At 40.1% G+C, this 20,040-nt stretch overlaps 1 protein-coding gene across 1 annotated transcript in view; it reads left to right on the forward strand.

Moving 5' to 3' along the window:
- LOC132383331 (CUB and sushi domain-containing protein 1-like) overlaps positions 1-20,040 on the forward strand; it is a 474,994-nt gene that overhangs the window by 317,978 nt on the left and 136,976 nt on the right. Inside the window, exons 33-35 of the mRNA XM_059954233.1 lie at positions 222-335; positions 15,516-15,704; positions 17,211-17,357. Coding sequence (XP_059810216.1) covers positions 222-335; positions 15,516-15,704; positions 17,211-17,357 — 450 coding nt within the window. The remainder of the gene's footprint in view (positions 1-221; positions 336-15,515; positions 15,705-17,210; positions 17,358-20,040) is intronic.

Genomic DNA, 20,040 nt, shown 5'->3' on the forward strand with positions numbered 1-20,040 from the left:
TGATCCATCATTACAGGAAAACAAATGTTGTATAGTCATCCCTGATCTCAAGAGACATAGTAGAAAAAACGGGAGGAGAAATTACCTGATCAGTTAAAAGTGCACAATGATCCTTTGAAGAGAATTAGACTGAAATTAGTAAAAATGAACAAGAATATGTGGTATGTTTCTTGGTTTGAAACACTTTGCCATAACTCTCTTATTTTTTTTCATTTTCCAAGGTGATATTATCAAGTATCAATGCCTTCCTGGATTTACACTGATTGGAAATGAAATATTAACGTGTCGCCTGGGAACACATCTCCAGTTTGAAGGTCCACCTCCATCCTGTGAAGGTACGTAAAGAAATGACAGTGAAGACTGCAGCAGTGTGTAATTGCCGATGTAGCTGAATTCTCCGTCCTATGTGGTTGTAGAAGTGGTGTCTTTTCTTTCATATTTTATGTTTTATTATGTTGTAGAAGGAGGTCGTTTGACCCCCAAAGTTAACAGAGCACTCCAAACAATTCCATTGATATTCTCTGTCACACATCAAATAACTGCCTCATTACTTCTGCTGCCCCATATGCAGGTGCAGTTTAGAATAGTCAGTCAATTTACCAGTGAGTCATTGAGATGTAGGAGGAAACCAGAACAACCATGAAAATTCCCCATTAGTTTTTTCTTAATTTATTGAGACACAGAGCAGTGTAGGCCCTTCTGGCCTTTTGAACTGCACCACACAGCATACCCAAGCCTATCATGGGACAAGTAACTTACCAACCAGTACATCTTTGGACTGTGGGAGGAAATTCGAGCACTCGAAGATATCCTATGCAGCCACAGGGAGAACATATAAACTCCTTACAGGCAGCAGTGGGAATGGAACCTGGGTCACTGTTACTGTTAAACGTTGTGCTACCATGTTACAGGAAGTCAAGGATAAACTGCTTCATCCTCATCCATGTTGATGACTTTCCACTTAATTTTTATCTTTCTTGTTATTCATAAATGTTGCCTCAGGTGAGCAATCTGACATCTCACACCCAAGACATTGCAAAATAATTCTTCCTTTTCACATTAATTTTTCATCCTTTGAATTAAATTTGCTTAATTTACTTACTGAAATCTGTTCTGGGTTGGGGGCTGGCCCCTGCTGTCGGTACTGCCTTCCAGTGTTCGCCCACTGGATGAACCAGCTCTCCATCAGTCTACAGTCATGCCACGCACGGACTTGGGTTATATTATTATCTTTATTCTTTGTGACTATGTTTTCTTTCTTCAAATTATAACCCCACATGCTATTTGCGCTATGTGCAGTGTGCAATGCACTGTCGGCAGTGTGTTTTGTACCTTGGCCCAGGAGGAACGCTGTTTTGTTTGGCTATATTCATATATAGTTGAATGATAATTGAAATTGAACTTGTAACAAAAGTTGTGCTTGATTATCGAACAATGTAAAATCTTGAAATGGATGAAATAGACAATGTAACAAGATTGATGGCTTTGTTAATGGCAATCTAACAAAGGTATGCAGGCAAAGACAAAGCATGGATGATTACCTTTGCTGATTGTGAGGAGCATGACTATGTAAAATTGGACTAGATATGGGATAGTGAACAAAACTGATCTTCCAACAAGCAAACCAAACTTGCTAGCCACACCTCATTTGAGTATACTGGTTTACAAGTGTGATCTCAGCCTTTCCAACAGTATGTGGCCCCACTCAAAAGTTCCACTGGGGTGACTCTGGGCACCGAGGATGTTAGACAAAAGACTGGAGGTTGAAGGTGCTGGGTAAGGCAAAATCCAGGTGAGTGAGGAGAAGCCTCAGGTCAGAAGGGCTGAAGTTGTTGGGACTGGGATAAAAAGGCAGATGGCAGGAGGAGCAAGGACAGAGTGGGGCAATGGGGGCTTATGGTCAGGAAGACTGAAGTGAGAGCCTTGGGTCTGTAAGGAATGATGGCTTGGTAGGACGAGGGGAGACCAGACCTATGATTCAACTAAGTAAGACATCTGTTGGTCAGGGATGCTCCTGAATCTCTCCACTTGGACCTCATTGCAGTATTTGCTCCATAGATGCCCAGTCATCAAAGTCGAAGACAGAGTAAATTCATCATCTTAAGTATGTGTATGTCCCCATGTACAACCTTCAGATTCATTTCCTTGCAGGCATTTACAGGAAAATGAAGAAATACAATGGAATTTATGAAAAACAAAGACTGGCAAACAACCAAGGTGCAAAAGCAATGTGCCGACTTCCATGTCATTCTCCTCTTCCAGCTGGTAATTGCTCAGTACTGGTGCCACACCTCACTGCTGACACTGAGAGTCCTGGAAGCCAACAGTGTGGAGCCCGGTCATTGGTATTATTGGGTTCAGATTTGCCCCATTCGTTCATACACATTATGTGTGCCGATTTGGATTGGCGTGGCCTGGACTGACATCGGTGGGGGCCATCTGACACAGTAACAGGCAGAAATCCTCCACAGCAAAGCAGCACTCTGTCAGTGCTCTGTTCCACCAGATCCTTCAGAGGCAGGTAGGAAAATAGACAAGTGAGTTTAGGTGGACTCCTCAGGTGGGGCACTGAGCTTTCCAAAAGTAGAACTCAATTGTTAGCAGTTATGGCAAGGCATAAGTTGTTCTGGGCAACATAATAGGCTTGTGGTTTGTAAATCACGGATGACCAACAGAGTTGTATAACTGAATTCATACTTAACTGGTCTGACTGTGTGAAGTATGTATGTAGGGTTCTAATTGTCAGCGCTAACCATGTGAGGAATGCAACTGGTCTGTATGTACGACCATAATACAAAGGAGTAGACTTAGGCCACTTGGCCCATCGAGTCTGCTCTGCCGTGTCACCATGATTTATTATTTCCCTCAAACTCCATTCTCTACTTTCTCCTTATAATCTTTGATACCCTTACAAATCTCAATGAATTGTCCTCCACGACTGTCCATGGCAATGAACTCAAGAGATCCTCCTAACATAGACAGGACTGACGGTGAGGAGTGTAGCTCGTATGTTCAGAGAACATCAGGGAGCTACCATGTTATGATTTTTCATTATAGATATCATTCTAGAGTATGCAAGAGTTATGCCTTGCTGAACAAGACTGTGTTTCTGAGATTGGTCATGAACTTATATCGTCAGATTGCAATGTTGAATTAAGGTGGTGTTTGGTAAAGAACCATTGTCTCATAGATAATGAGTGTAAGACCCATCCTTCCAAATATTTAGATGAATGAGTTGATTTTGCCTGTATTTAACACAAAAACTGTACATTGAATATGTTTTGTTTATACTTTAGGTAGGATCAACTATGGGTGCTTGATGGCTGGCATAAAGTCAGTGGGTCAAAGCTCCTGTTTCTGTACGGTATCTCCCAAAGACTCATTAAAGACTGCGACCTTTTCAGATGGAAGTTGGACCAGGCACCACCCAGTGTAGTTGGCATTTCCTCAGCATTAATTTCACATACAACATCAGCACTGTGCAGGGGTGCCATGGTAGTGTCACGGTTACTGTGATTCTGACCCAGCTTGGGGCATTCCGGAGTTTGGAGTTGAATTCTGGCACAGTCTGTAAGGAGTACAAATGCCCTTTCCATGATCGTGTTGCTTTCCTCTGGGTGCTCTGGTTTCCTCCCATAGTCCAAAGATGTACCCACTAGTAGCTGAATTGGTCATTGTAAGTTGTCCTGTGGTTAGGCTAGTGTAAATAGGTGGGTTTCTAGGCAGTACAGCTCATTAGGCTGGAAGCATCTGTTTCACACTGTATTGCGAAGCGAAATAAATAAATAATTGCAGTGCTACCAACACAATTTAACCGGCTGTGGAAGAAAAGGGTAGATGCCCTAAATTTGCCAACAAGAACTAAGAACTGAGACACTGCTATTTTACTTTCTGGTTGTGCCTCTCTGTCTCCTCGTCACTCTGCTTCAATTGGATCCTTTCCAAGTGACAGAACCTTTTCACTTCAGTGCTCCGATCTCTGCTCAAGTTATGAGCCTATGTTTCACACTAGCTTGAGGCCAATCGTGGAAGGAGAATCGATCTACACACATGTTCACGGAATAGATGAGGTTATTTTGTATCTGTACCCACTTCACCATCTCTACTTCCGCCATAATCCCCTGACCTCCTCCACCACCCCCGACCACCCACTGAGCATTGAGACCAGAACAAAGCCACTGCTAAATTCATGGGCATGAGGTCATCATTAATTGCACAACATTGCCACCTCCTGCCGAATCTTGGAAGTGCATGAAGACAAGTATCCTACTACTTGCACTGATGAAGGGTCTTGCTGTGAAACATCAATTGTTTATTCCACTCCATAGATGCTGCCTGACGTGCTGAGTTCTTCCAGCCTTTTGTGTGTGTTTATTCTTGCAAAAGATGCATAGTCATTAGATAAGGTCTTACAACTTCTTTTTTTCAATCCAGTCAATGTATTTGTGAGTTCTTTGCCACTAAAGCATCAAGAAAATGAAGAAACTAAAAGAAGGTAAATTGGTTCTTTATGCCTGGGTAAGAAAGAAGTGAGTATTATTTCATATAGTTATCCTTTGAATGACATAATTGTGGAGTGGCATGGTATTGTAGCAGAAAGCATCATCAGTTAGCAGTTAGCTGCAGCTGTCAGATTGGATTTCAATTCCTGCCGCTGTTGGCAAGTGGTTTATATCTTCTCCTCATGATTGTCTGGATTTCTCCCAGAGCTCTGGCTTACTTTCACCATTCCAAAGTTATAGTGACTTGTACACGTGTTATGTTGGCGCCAGAAGTATGCGACACTTGTGGACTGCCCAACTCAATCTTCGCTGATATAATCAGGGCAAGATTGTCATAGTCATAGGGGGTTTCAATATGCAGGAAGATTGGGATAATCAGGTTAGTGCTGGATCCCAAGAGAGGGAATTTGTGGAATGCCTATTAGATGGCTTGTTAGAGCAATCTATGGTTGGGCCCACTAGGGGATTGATAATTCTAGATTGGGTATTGAGTAATGAACCAGATTTGATCAGGAAGCTTAAGGAAGAGAAACCCTTAGGAGGCAGTGATCATAATATGATAGAAGTCACCCTGCAGTTTGAGAGCAAGAAGATGAAGTCTGATGTATCAGTATTACAATTGATAAAGGGAATTATAAAGGCATGAGAGAAGAGCAGATTAAAGATGACTGGAAAGGGACATCAGCAGGGTTGACAGCAGAATGTCTGGGGGGCATTTCAGATGGTGCAGAATTGATACATCTCAAAGACGAAGAAGTATTCTAAGGGGAGAGAATGGGTAACTGCAACTGACAAGGGAAGTCAAAGATAGCATAAAAGAAAAAGAGAGAGCATATAATAGTGCAAAAGTTAGTGGGAATGTAAAGGATTGAAAAGCTTTAAAAGACCAACAGAAGGCCATAAAGGGAGAAAAGAAGAAATATTAATGTAAGCTAGTCAATCACATAAAAGAGGATACCAAAAGTGTTTTTTTTCCCAAATATATACAGTAAAGAGCAAAAGAGAAGTGAGAATGGATATCAAACTGCTGGAATATGATGCTGGAGAGGTTATAATAGGGGATAAAGAAACAGTAGAGAAAGAAGAATGGACAAAGTGGCAGATGGAATATAGTGAAGTGAAGTGTATGGTCATGTATTTTGGTAGAAGGATTAAAGGCATAGATTATTTTCTAAACAAAGAGAAAATTCAGAAACCAGAGGTGTAAAAAGACTTGGGATTCCTTGTGCAGGATTCCCTAAAGGTTAACTTCAATTTAATTCAAATACAATTTCAATTCAAGTTTAATTGTCATTCAACCATACATGAATACCCGTGAGTATAGCTGAAGGAGACAGCATTACACCAAGGCCAAGGCACAAATCACAGTACCAGCAGTCACATATAGCACAAAGCACACATAACACAGCAAGCACATGCAAGATATCACTAAGACACAGCCACGCAAAAAAATAGTCCAGACTGAGTCCATGAATGCAGCAGAAATCTGCAGTCAACCACAACACAGCTTGTCTTCTGCCAAGCGAACACAGGGGGTGGCGACTGCACTGAGTCCAGCTTGGATGATGCTGTGCTGCACCGAACCTGGCAGAGCACGCCAGCTCTGACACCTCTCTGCTGGCGGCTGTAAACAGGTGACACCACGGCTTCAGGCTCCGGGTCTGTGAATGCTGCAAAAATCTGCAGTCAACCACAATACAGCCGAGCGAATACGGGGGGCAGCACTGACTCCCGACCGAACACCGTCCCACACAGCTCCTGGTGGAGCACACTGGCTTCAGCATCACTCTCCTGCCAGCTGTAAACCTGCTTGTTAAGTTGGTAGTAAGGGAGGTTACTTTTCAGGTCTGAATTCAGAATTTTCTCCCCTTTATTCCTTCTGCCTAAGTGCATGACCATACACTTCTCTACTTTGTATTCCATATGCCAATTCTTTGCCTATTCTCCTAATCTGTCAAATCCATCTGCAGACTCCCTACTTCCCCTTGAAGTCTTTGACATCATATCTTAAATCTATTTCCTATAGTTTAATTTCTTGTACCCTGGGAAAAATACTGTCAATGTTCACCTTATCTGTGCCCCTCATGATTTTATATAACTCAATATGGTCATCCCTTAGCTCTTTCATTCCAGGGAGAACAGACCTAACCTATCCAGTCTCTCTTTACCCTCCTGTATTGCAAACAGCCTTGTTAAGCTTCCCTCCACTATCTCCAGTTCAGTCACAAACTTCCAATGGCTGGGTAACTGGAACTGGTTACAATACTCTAGGTGAGGTCTTACCAACGTCTTGTACAGCTGTAACATGATAAGAGTCCCAACTATTAGTCTCAATGTACCTTCATCCATGTTTTAATGTCTCAAGACAGCCACTGCTTCGTCTTTTGCAATATCAATATCATTGCATAGTGCCGTGGTGAAGAGTGAGGGAAGTAGGAGAGATATGTTGGCCCTACTAGGTTCCAGGAGGCTATGCTTAGAAGATCATAGGACCATAAAAAAAGAAGCTCCAGAAAAGCATGAAATGCTTGTAGAATTATACCAAATGGTTCAATCCCCATTTGGTCTTCTCACAGCTGATCTTTAAAGAGTTGCGGTGACATCTTCTGTAGTATGCTGGTGGTGAAAATCAAAAGTCAAGCTCCGAAGTCTGTGTTTTAACACCTCAGATGCTGCATTATTGATTGATCATTCACCTAACAACTAGCTCTGTCATTCAGATTCACACCTTGCAACATGTTCCAGCATGCTTGATGTACCGGACATCCATATTTCCCAGCCTTCACATAACCAACGATGATAGTCGCATGTTCAAAATAGATTGTATGACCATAAGTAATTTCTGGCTGTTTACCTGTGGCAGGAGAGGGTTGCTAATTCTCTCTGAATGTAAGGCATTAGTTATATTCTCTCTGAATATAAGCCCTTGTACAACACTGAACTGCCAGATGTTGCAATTATCTACACACCAAAAAGAACCAACATGATGTGTTGACCATGGAAGTCATTGTGGGTTAGTCACCAGCAATGCATGTTGCTGTGGGATTGCCTTTGTAATTGGAGCAAATGATACATTTCAGATGTCACCATTGAAGCAGAAATTTCCTTCACTACATCTCATGTTGGAGAATAGGAGATTAACACTTAAGTATTATTGCTCTCCTAAGAATCTACAATAGCCCCGTCAAATTCTGCATTCTTCCTCTTGCTTGTTTTACTCCTTATCCACTAGTTTATTCTTCCAGTTGTATTCCAAGGGAAATGCCTGGAAATAGAGTCATATCCAAGAGCTTCTGGTCTGTGCAAGGAGGTTGGTTTTTCAGCAATGTTAACACAAGAAGCTCCAGAAATGCGTGTAGAACTACACCAAAGGATTCAATTCCCAGTTGGTCTTCTCACAGCTGATCTTTAAAGAGTTGTGGTGAGATCCTCTCTAGTATGTAATCTGCATTCAGCCATGTGAAGTTATGCAGCAGGGTTAGCTGGAGCATTGAATTCCACTATATAATCAGCAGTGTGCGTTAATTAGTGTTTTAAATAATTTGTTCTGTATTCAGCCATATTTGTACTGATGATCTCATAAATCTGCAGAAGCTCTCTGGATGCTCTCTTTTGGAGCATTAAGGATAATAGACCAAACTAAACCCAGTTTTCTTTTTGTTCATCCTCTTCTCCGTTCCTCACTTTCAGTGTAAGTACATAGAGGTGAACCATAATTGGATTTTATTGATTCCCTATCCAAAATGTTAAGTGGTCATTGTCTCACTGAATACTTAACCACAAAGAAAAACTGACTACACTGAGGAAAAATCATGGCGAGTTATTGTTTTCCATAGATCAACGGTCAAGTATGTGTGTTGTTTCTTCTCATTTTTCTACTGGATGTTTTCAACATATGTCACTTTATAAATACAAAGTACCTTAAGGTAATTAAAGTGCCAGAATTTCTTGATGATAATTGCTGAATGACTATCGCCCAGTAGCATTCACGTCTACAGTGAAGAAGTACTTTAAGAGGTTGGTCACATCTGGAATTAACTCCTGCCTGAGCAAGGATACGGATCCACTGTAGTTTGCCTTCCCTCACAGCAGCTCTGCAGTGGACACATTCGCAGTAGCTCTCCACTTGCCCTTGGACCATCCAGATAAAAGCAATATGTACATCACCCAATGCTGTTTGTCGATTACAGCTCGGTGTTCAATACCCCTCTGAATGTGTGTGCTTAGCTTACCATTCTACTCTCTGAGCACTCATGACAGTAGAGCAATGCACAGCTATAAATTGACCAATGACACCATTGCTGTTGGCGGAATCTCAGATGGTGACGAGGAAGCATCCAGGAGTGGGATGCATCGGCTTGTTGTGTGGCGTTGCAACGACAACCTCACACACAGTGTGAGCAAGACCAGGGAATTGATTGTGGACTTCAAGAAGGGGAAGTCGGGAGCACAAACAGTTTTCATTGAGGAGTCTGCAGTGGAAAGAGTGAGCAGCTTTAACTTCTCAATCTGTCATGCAATGCCCCTCCCCCAAAAAAGGCTATATTACATTTGAAGTTTGAGGAGATTTGGTATGTCACGAAACACTTGTGAAAATTTCTACTGAAAAACACTGAAGGGAATTCTGACTGGTTGCATCACTGCCTGGTATCACTCCCAGACATAGGTTCACAAGAGGCTGCAAAGAGCTGTGAGCTTATCCAGCTCCATCAAAGGTACAACCTTCCTCACCATCAAGGGCAGCTTCAAAACAAGATGGCACCCTACTCTAAAGACCCTGATAATCTGGGATGTGTCCTTTTCTCATTACAACCATTATGAAGGAGGTACAGGAGCCTGAAGACCACCTCCCTGACTCATCAGTTTAGGAACAGCTTCATCCCCCCCCACCCACAAACTCCTGTATGGTCCATAAACCATACCTTATATTCCTCTGTTTCATATTTGTTCATTTTTGTTACCTATAATCATTTTTATGTCTTGCACTGTACTTTTGCCACAGAAGAAGAAACTCTGTGATATATGTCAGTGATAATTAACCTGATTCTGCTTTTATCTATTGTTTGATGACAAAACAACTCAATTGTATGGAAATAGCATATCAAGAACATTTGTACTGAGTGAGATACTTGCATGCAAGGAGAACATAATCAGAAACTCATATACATTTCTGAGGTCCCTTCAAAGTGCATTACAACTAATATGCTTCCAATGTGCAGAAGGAAATTCAGGACATTAAGTGCACTTGAGTGACCTTGGCAATACACCAGCCATTTGAATATTGCATTGCACAAGCTAACTTTATAATAGACACATATTTAATAGCGTTGTAAGGATTTATAATGAGAATAATCATGAGGTAAAGAGAATGAAAACTTTTTTTTAATTCTCAAAATAGATCTGACTTCTGGGATTTGTGACATTTACTGATGACCCTGGCACTTCATTGAAGGGGCAGATTATTAACTGTTGAGATCACTGAAGTAATTTATGAACATATAAATTGAACAATATCAATAGTACAGACACTTCTATTCAATGAATTTACTGTCTACTTTTTATGCAATTATTACGATCCCTTTAATTGGCTCCGATTTCCCTCTGTGATTCATTCTCTTTCTCTCCCCCCCCCTCGCTCTCTCCTTCCCTCCCTCCCTCCTTTACAGTACAGGTGACTCAGTTTCAACTCCCACCCTTGTACTTTCTTCCCATGACTCCATGGTTTTTTTCCCGATGCTCCAGTTTCCTCTCACAGTCCAAAGATGTTGCAGTTGGTAGGTTAATTGGTCTATGTAAATTTCCTTGTGATTAGGCTAGGATAAAATCAGGGGTTGCTGGGCAGCATGGCTCGACGGACTGGAAAGGCTTCTATCTGAGTAAATAAAAAAATATAAAATAAAATTTCCATTACCTTCAGCTGACACCTCTTTTCTCTCCCTTTCTTTCCTTTTCCAGTGTGTGGTCTACATTCTCTGATGCTCCCTCCTGTCTTTTCCTCCTCTCTTTGTGTCTATTTTTAAGTGTGCATGCACAACTCTCTCTTTCTCCCTCAATCCCATATCCACCTCACCCCCTCTCACTGCTTTTTCAATTTTATTCCCCTCCAATGCAACGCCATTCATATTAAAAGCAACACACACAAGATGCTGGAGGAGCTCAGCAGGTCAGGTAGCACCTATGGAAATGAATAAACAGTTAACATTTCAGGCCGAGATTCTGCCTCAGGACCCATTCATGTTAAGTTCAGCCTTTACTATTATCTATCATTGACTTTATTTAAAATTAACAATGATTTACTTGTTTAGTTTTCTCTTCTTATTTCTTTCTCTGTTATTTTCTACACTGCATCTTCCCCGCCGCCCCCCCCCCCCAGTGTTGCCAGTGTTTTTCTCCTCCCTCAGCCTCCCAGTGAAAGACATGGTAGAGGTCATCTGGATATCCAATAAATAGAAACCAAACATCTGGGCAAGTACACTGTAAGCTTCTTTTTTTGAAGTTGCAACATTTCCTCTCAAGGTTTAGGGGGGATGCACGTTGTCTATTCAGATCCTCGCTAATGTTCTCAACAATTATCGCACAGTTGATTCAACAAGGTCTGTCACTTTGGTATATTAAGCAGGAGACACAAGTCGATGTACATGATGTAGACCTCACACAAGCAAGTAGACATAATCATGACCACATTCATACCACTAGTTCCCTTTGAAAAAGAAAATGCATCAGGGCAGAAGACGAATGCAGCGTTCCAAATCTTTCCAAGGTCTGGCTGACCTTCTAAAGGCTAAAATTCCATTTCTCCATGAAGACACAAACTTTCAACATCACTTCAGATTCTGGACTGAAACAAGGCAAAATAAGGGGCAGGACTCATCAAGCTCATTGGACTCCATTTCACAATTAGCCTTTGGGGAGACTTCAAGTAAAGCAAAAGTGATTCGTGACTTATTTTCTGGGAAGCAGAGAGTTGGAGGGAGAGGGGGAATGAACAAGTTATTTGTGAACTATTCAAATTGTTGCTGTGAATAATTGATCAGGGCCACCAGTTCCATGGAGTACTCAGTCCAAGTGTCCAGTGATAGCTGTCAATGCTGTGACTTAGTTGAACAGACCACTTGCTTTGGACCGCAACTTTTTTTGAAAGTGTTGCTTCCTCAGAAGTCCTTTTTTTGTTAATGATAGATCACTTGAAGCTAAACACAAATATAATTTCAGGATGCTTTTATCACATAGGACTTTGGAGAAATAAGAAATTAACTTTTATTGAATATATTTCATTTAATTGCTGACACTTTGCAATAGTTCAACTAAGTTAGAAGTGTTTTCTTGACGATTTTCATTTCTACTCAGTGTCGGAGGTTTCTCACTTAAGTGTCCGGCAATAATCAGCCAAGATTGATGGGTTCCAGTTGCCCTGATACTGCCTCTCCATGATCCCAAAGTCCTGGGGAAACCTTTCACCATGCTTGTCGCTGACAGCGCCAAGATTTGTAGGGAGAAATTCTAAATGGGAATGCAGAAAATGAATGTTTAGTGCCATGTTACACTTTGTGGTTTTTGTATGCTTGAACCATGTTGTCAAACAGCTGCATGTAGCTTGGAGCTCCGTAGTTGCCAAGAAAATCTTCAGCATCCTTGAATGTCTTCCATGCGATTTTCTCCAGTTCCATTTGTAGTTCTTCTAATTGCCTGCCATGGATGGCCTGTTTGATTTGTGGACCAACAAAAATACCTTCCTTCATCTTGGCATCAGTTATTCTGACTTGAATTATGAATTGAAATAACAAGTGTAGCTGATTTTTTTTTTAAATGGATGAGTCATCGGGAAACTTTATGGTGATTTTCATAATCAGCAGCCCAAAATCCATAAGATACACACAGAAGTATTCAGGAAAGAAAGTCTTTGTAATCCAGTGTTATCAGTACTGCAGTGTGCACTTTCTGTAGCTACTGCTATATAGCCATATAACAATTACTGCACGGAAACAGGCCATCTCTGCCCTTCTAGTCCATGCCGAACACTTACTCTCACCTAGTCCCACCGACCTGCACTCAGCCCATAACTCTCCATTCCTTTCCTGTCCACATACCTATCCAATTTTTTTTTAATAATAAAATCTAACCTGCCTCTACCACTTCTACTGGAAGCTCGTTCCACACAGCTACCACTCTCTGAGTAAAGAGATTCCCCCTCATGTTACCCTTAAACTTTTGCCCCCGAACTTGCAACTCGTGTCCTCTTGTTTGAATCTCCCCTACTCTCAATGGAAAAAACCTATCCATGTCAACTCTATCTATCCCCCTCATAATTTTAAATAGCTCTATCAAGTCCCCCCTCAACCTTCTACTTTCCAAAGAATAAAGACCTAACTTGTTCAACCTTTCTCCATAACTTAGGTGCTGAAACCCAGGTAACATTCTAGTAAATCTCTTCTGTACTCTCTCTATTTTGTTGACATCTTTCCTATAATTTGCTGACCAGAACTGTATACAATACTCCAAATTTGGCTTCACCAATGCCCTGTACAATTTTAACATTACATCCCAACTCCTATACTCAATGCTCTGACTTATAAAGGCCAGAATACCAAAAGTTTTCTTCACCACCCTATCCACATGAGATTCCACCTTCAGCGAACTATGCACCATTATTCCTAGATCACTCTGTTCTACTGCATTCCTCAATGCCCTACCATTTACTGCTGACTGTGGTGTATTTTCAAACTATAGAGAAGATGACTGGAACATGGGTTGATCTGTGCTGCAGAATGAATCTGAATTAAATGCCTCAAGTAATATCAGGCCTAGAAATTGAATGTGTTTCACTGTTATAGCAGCAGTGGTAACTGTGAAAGATGATTGCATCTGATCTGAAATTTAACTGAGAACTAATGTGCGAATAGCAGAAATAAATGATGGCAGAGTATGTTTAATAGATAAAGATAATGTGGGAATATTAATGTTGTGGCTCTGTTACCAGACAAGTAAACTGGTAATGAACAGTGTGAGGTAATAACCCAAAGGCATGAGTTCACATCTTATAACTGCAACTGTGGAATTTCAAAGTAATAATTAAATCTGCCATATGAAAAGCTAGTATTACTGACAGTGGTCATGAAACTGTGAATTATAGCAACAATAAAAGAAACATTTTGTCTATCTCTAAAGGAAGGATATATGCCTTTATCTGGTCTCACCTGTATGTGTTTCCAGACCAATATCAATGTTCATTTCATTTTTCAATCTTTTTATTGATTTTCAAATAAAGAACATTCAAATTGGAGGAGGAGTTCAGCAAGTAGGTAATATAAAAGACATATAAACAGCAATAATGAAAACAGAAAGTATATAATATCAAAATCAAATAGGTAAAATATTATGCTGTTATTATTACAATGGTAAAAAAAAAACTCCAACTCCTCATAGCAATCATAAAAATAAGATTGGAAATTTTATCGATTTAAAAAAACCCATTAACTAAACTGAAACAAAAAAAAGAAAGAGAAAAAAGGAAAGAAAAGAAAGATTGGGCAGTCCAATTGAGGATAAAATTAGAAAAAAAAGAGAGAGAAAAAAAACACATTCTTCCCGTCATCTCCGAACCTTCATGGATAAGGATTTTCCCCAAAGAGAATAAAGAAAAATAAATAAATAAAAATAAATTAAATCATGTGAAAATATTGAACAAAGGGTCACCAGACTTGTTCAAAATTAAAGGATGAATCAAATGTCCGGCTTCTAATTTTCTCCAAGCTTAGACATGACATAATGGAGGAGAGCCAATAGAAAACAGTAGGCGGGTTAGATTCTTTCCAATGTAGCAAAATAGCTCTCCTAGCCAGTAAAGTTGAAAAAGCTATCACATGTTGGGCAGATGCAATCAATGTTGAAGACAGCTAATTGTCTTCTGAAATAGACCAGCAAGTCAGATGTGATACAGCTTACAAGTGATCAAGAGATAGCTTCTTTACAAATTTCTCAAAGCAACTTAGTAACGTTTCATTAATGCTGATCCTGCCCACAAACCTACATTACTTGAATGAATAAACAAACACTTCAGACTGTAATTATTCACAATTCTACTTACTTCATTGATACTGAATTCAAAAGGAGCAAACAATATGTCTATTTATTCATCTTTTTTAGTCATACAACACTGAGTAGGTCCCCCACTGTCACAGCAAGCCCAATAAACCCAATTAACACTAACCTAATCCCAGGAGAATTTAAAATGACCAATTAATCCACCCGCATCTGATTTGAAACTGGACTGAGAACTAACTGTTGTACAAATAGGAAAAATGAAATATGGCTGAGTGTGCTTAACTAGATAATTATAATGTGGGAATATTAATGTAGTCTACAATCTTTGGACTGTGGTAGGAAAACAGAGCACCCAAGGAAAGCCCATGCATTCCAAAGGGAAGAACTCCTTAAAGATGGCGCCAGAATTGAACGCTGGGCACCAGAATGCCCCAAGCTGTAATAGTGTGGCGGTAAATGCTACGTTACCATGGCGCCATTGGTATTATACTGGCAACTCTTTGCGGTGGCAGAAACTATCCTTCTCCTCCATGAGTTTTAATTTCTACAGAATTAAGCCAAAGTCAGTGCAGAAAAGCATCAGGATAGCTCACGTTATTCATGCTAAGAAGAAGACAGAGTAAGTGACGCTTGGGCCATCTCCCAGGAGGTTTTCAGAACTGTATAAAATCACTTGTCCTGTGAGATTTTAGCTCTGCCACCTGGATTGATATCCTGACAGTTCAGAGTTAGGCAACAGCAAAATGAATCTGTCTGGTCAAATCAATGCCAGGGCTCCTCCTGTGAATTGTATGTCACCCACCAGTTAATTTTGTGATTTAGGGCCTACTGTTCTTGAGTAGTTCTTCAGGTACGTTCAGTTCCTCAGTTCCCCAGACAAATGAGAAAAAGGCTTTTGAAGATGTTTCTTTGCAACTGATTTTCAAAGCAAAGTGATGTGATATAATTTGACATTTGTTTATGTTGACGCAGCACATTGCCCAGTGAACGAGATCCTCATGGATTCCTCAGGAGTCATCTTAAATCAAGGCTTCCTCGGAAATTACCGGCATTTCCAGACCTGTTCATGGATTATTAAAGTAGATCCAGGCTACAATGTTACTCTTCAGATTGAGTTCTTTCAAAGTGAACGACAGTTTGATGAACTGGAAATATATGATGGTAAATTAATAATATTTAATATTCATAATTCTGATATTAGCATGCTGTAGATATATTGCTCACAATCATTTTATAATTGTGCCTTAATTGGATGTCACTCTTTCTTCTGCTGTGGAGAATAATGCCTTTCTAAACTTTAGTTTCATGGGCCTTGTTAATCCTCCATTACATAAGCTCAGATGTTGTTCAGCTGTTCAATTACCCAAACAAACAGAGAAACTTTCAATCTTGATGCTATCGGAAGTCTTTATGTACTTACTCAGATGTGTGAGGACCCTGGCATTTCCTCCATATCCCCTTAGAGAGAGGGCAAATATAATATAGTTGCCACCACTCCCAGTTAGATACTTATCCCAATCAGAATAGTTGAGAAGTCTGTTTTTCTCTCTGCAGATACTACCTGCTGAACGTTTCCTGTACATTCTGTTTTTACTTCAGATTTTCAGTATCTGCGTTTTTTTTTAAAGTTTGTTCTGCAGGATTTAACTCAGCAGAGAGTTCCAGAGCATGTTCTTTCCCTCCCCCAGTTCCTCCCCTGCCCTTTGAACTCCCCACATCTCCACCTGCCGAACAGGCTAGCATGGTGAAGGATGTAGTAAGACAGATTCCTTATGCTATTGACAGTATGGCAGGCAAAATCAGAGTCTGATTAGCGCAAGAATAATTTTTGCAAGTGAATTATCTTTGGTCAGTTATCTGATTATGCAATTTATTCATGTATGTGATTTGAGTTTGCATTGTGGGCAAGTTGACAGTATTATTCTTTTTGAGTGTTAATTGGGCTACTCAAAGCGAATCTGTACACATTTCAAGTCAGATTTTAGACACTACTTTTAATTGTGAACAAAATTAAAGAGCTATCAATAGTAGGCCAGAAATATATTGTATGATAGTCCTTATAAACAGATTGATGTTGACTGAAATATCTAATGGATATCGAAATAAGGGAAGAAGGCCATCCTCTCATGTTTGAGCTTAATTTACCCAGCCAGTTTCATAGTTATCTGGCACCACTCAAACTGTTTGCTTCCAAGTCAGCTTCCTTCACTCCACTCCTATCATTCAGACATTGTAAAGGAACGTGACTGTTGGCATCGCAGCCAAAGTCTGGGCTGTCCTTAACAAGGTCCCAGCTACGATTTAGTCTTCATATTTTCTGAAGTCAATTACTTGAAAATTAAGGTTATGGAGATTAATATTCAGGTGGTTGAAATTTGCATATAGATTATTCTTTTAAATCTACATAGTTCTGGCATAACAAATTGGAATCTTGAGAAAGACATGCATTACCTTTCAAAACATTTTTTTTCCATGTCTCCACTTTGAGATCTTCTAATTTAGACACAGCATTTTCACAGTGCCTTTGATAAATTCTGAGAATGGCACTTGGAACAGCATGGTGGAAAATTAATCTGTCATTTGAGTGCAAATGGAGGGTGCTGTTTCATTGCATAAAAAATCAGATAACATCTATATGCCTAACTCAAATGCTATTGTTATCCACAGGTCCCTCAAGTCAAAACCCCCTGCTTATCTCTCTCAGTGGCAATTATACATCTCCAATTACAGTTATCAGCTCAAGCAACAAGGTTTACCTCCGCTGGTCGTCTGACCATGCCACCAACTGGAAAGGATTTAAGATAAATTACTCAGGTTAGTAGCGGGATGGCTGAAGTCTTTCCACTGATGAGAATGTTACCTTGGGCTTCAGTGTTAACCACAGAACATAATAAAAGGATACCTCCAAGAGAAGTTAATTAAACATAGTTAAATAGAAATGGTGTATCTTCATGGGTCTTGAATTCTCTTTCACAGTGTACTACTGCTCTGCTCTAATTTCATTGCCATTGAGTCATACCTGTGCATTTCTGTTTATATCACCATTGAAAGTGTTCCTGCATAAGTGAAGAAAATTGGAGAAAGAATCCTCTATTTGCTTTCTAATCTGCAGTCAGTGTAGCCATTTGCCACACGATTAGGGGTGGCACGGTGCCATAGTGGTTAGCAACAGCACTTTACATTACCAGCGACCCAGGTTCAATTCCCGTCCACGGCCTGTGAGGAGTTTGTATGTTCTCCTTTTGGCCATGTGGGTGCTCCAGTTTCCATAGACATACCTGTTAATAGGTTAATTGAGCATTGTAAATTGTCCCGTGATTAGGCCAGGAGTAAGTTGGGGGTTGCTGGGCTGAGCAGCTCAAAGGGCTGGATGGGCTTATTCTGCGCTGCATCTCAATTAAAAAAAAACAATATTTGACACAAAAAGAATACTCAAACAGAAAATACATTAAATGGGTCAGGTGTGATATCTTGATGATGTTGGGTAAAAATTGGGTTCAGTTCAATATCTAGCATCATTACACTGCCCATAGTTTTGCACTGAACTAAAGGCCAAATTCCTAGAGTGAGACTTCCGATTCAGAAACAGTGGGTTATTTCACAACCAAAGCCACCAGCAAAAATAGCTGGAATGAAAACCTCACTGACAAAATTAAATCATTGGGAACGCTCAGTACCCAGTCTCTTTGGTTTTCAGTTGATATCAGGAAATGTGCCACAATTTCACAGTATTTGATCAGAAACTACCACTATCAGAACATGGCATTAGGCGTTGTGTGAAACGAGGCCATTCTTTTTGCAATTGAGGTATTTCATCAGCAGGGAATGGTGGGTGCTGTTGTCTTGACTGAACCCATTTAATAGCAAATTGAGGTACTTGTGGGAACCTCGTAGTCATGCAGAATCAATACTTTTCCATTGATTATCACAAGGATACTAGGCTGTGCCTCAATCCTCACACTTTAAGTAAATGGATGTTTGAGGTGTGTTCCTTTCCAATAATTTCTCTTTTTGCTGATATGGTGTAGGCAGATATTGTACCCAGAATACAGAAGTACCGCAGTCATCAAATCCAAATAAAAGAGGGTATAACCCAACCAGATTCAACTTAATTTACAGCCTACATGCAGCATTTTAATAAAAAATATTGTCACCTCTTCAACTTTATTTTATGACATTCTGAACAGGAGAGCTGGAAGCACTGGTTCCTGTCCATCTCTTCACTTGGATAACCTACCAACTTAAAAAATCCCAGTTCTGTACATGAAAGTGCCCCATAAATCTGCCTGTCAATTCAACCAAAATGTAGTCAATGTAATTACTATTCATAAAAAAAATCACCATTCCATTGAAATTAATTTATTTTTTCTTACCTTTTATGTGTGCCCATAATATTCTTTCATAGGAACATCAGAGATAAAAGTTAAAGGAGTCACGTAGCCTGTTCATCCTGCCTGTCATTCAATCGTGGTATTCTGATCTTGGCTGCAGCTCTAATCTCCTGGCTATCCCTATAGCCGTTGGTTTCCTTCTAGACAAAAGATCTCTTTCTTGCAGCATTGAATGTATTTAATCTCTGTCTCCACAGTTGACTGTAATAAAAAAAAACCTTGTGAGAGAAGAAACTCCTCTCAGCCTTCTTTCTCCATCATGCCTCCTTTCACCTGATTCTCTGATAAGGGGAATTATGCTCTCAGCATCTTCCTTCTCCAGCACTCTCAAGACTTTGAATGATTTGAGTAGAATCACCTCCCGTTTTTCCGAACTTGATGGAATTTTTACCAACTTTATATATCAGGAGCCACTTTCATCCCAATAATTAGCCTAATAAACTGTCACTGAGCTATTTCCAATTAAAGTCTATCTTAAATAGGGAGAGCAGAATAAAAAGCTTTCCCTCTCATATGCTCCAACCAGCACCCATACAGGCATAATGAGACTTCTGTCTTCCTTACGTTTATATTTCATTTGTTTGTGAACCAGCCATTTGCCTTCTGAATTATCTGACACACCTGCATTCTGGATGGAATTACACAACAGACTGCAGATGCTAGAAATCTGGGTCAACACGCACAAAATACTGAAGAACTCAATAGGTCAGGCAGCATCTATGGAGCAAAATGAACATTGAGATTTTACTCCATACTATATAGAAAATTCTAAATGAGAATGCAATCCAAAGCTCCAAATGCAATCCAAATGTCATCTAAAAACTGTAGAAGGCCAGCTCCATACATCATCTGATAGTACGGCTGCAATAGGAGGTTAAAACATTCAAGATCACAGGTATAATTTGCTTTTGTGCAAATCTATTTTGAACATAACCTGCCTGTGTAGAGAGTGCAACTTTCCTAATTAAAGCAAGAACGTTCCAAAAATGTTTGCATTTTCCTCAAAAACTTAACAAGCTGAAAGAACGTGCACATAAAAAGCTTGTTCAAACATTTCTTTAGGTTCAAAGCCTGGACTCTAATGCAGATGAGGTTGCTCTGGTGGC

The sequence above is a fragment of the Hypanus sabinus genome, chromosome 30 (genome assembly GCF_030144855.1).
Source record: "Hypanus sabinus isolate sHypSab1 chromosome 30, sHypSab1.hap1, whole genome shotgun sequence".
NCBI lineage: Eukaryota > Metazoa > Chordata > Chondrichthyes > Myliobatiformes > Dasyatidae > Hypanus > Hypanus sabinus.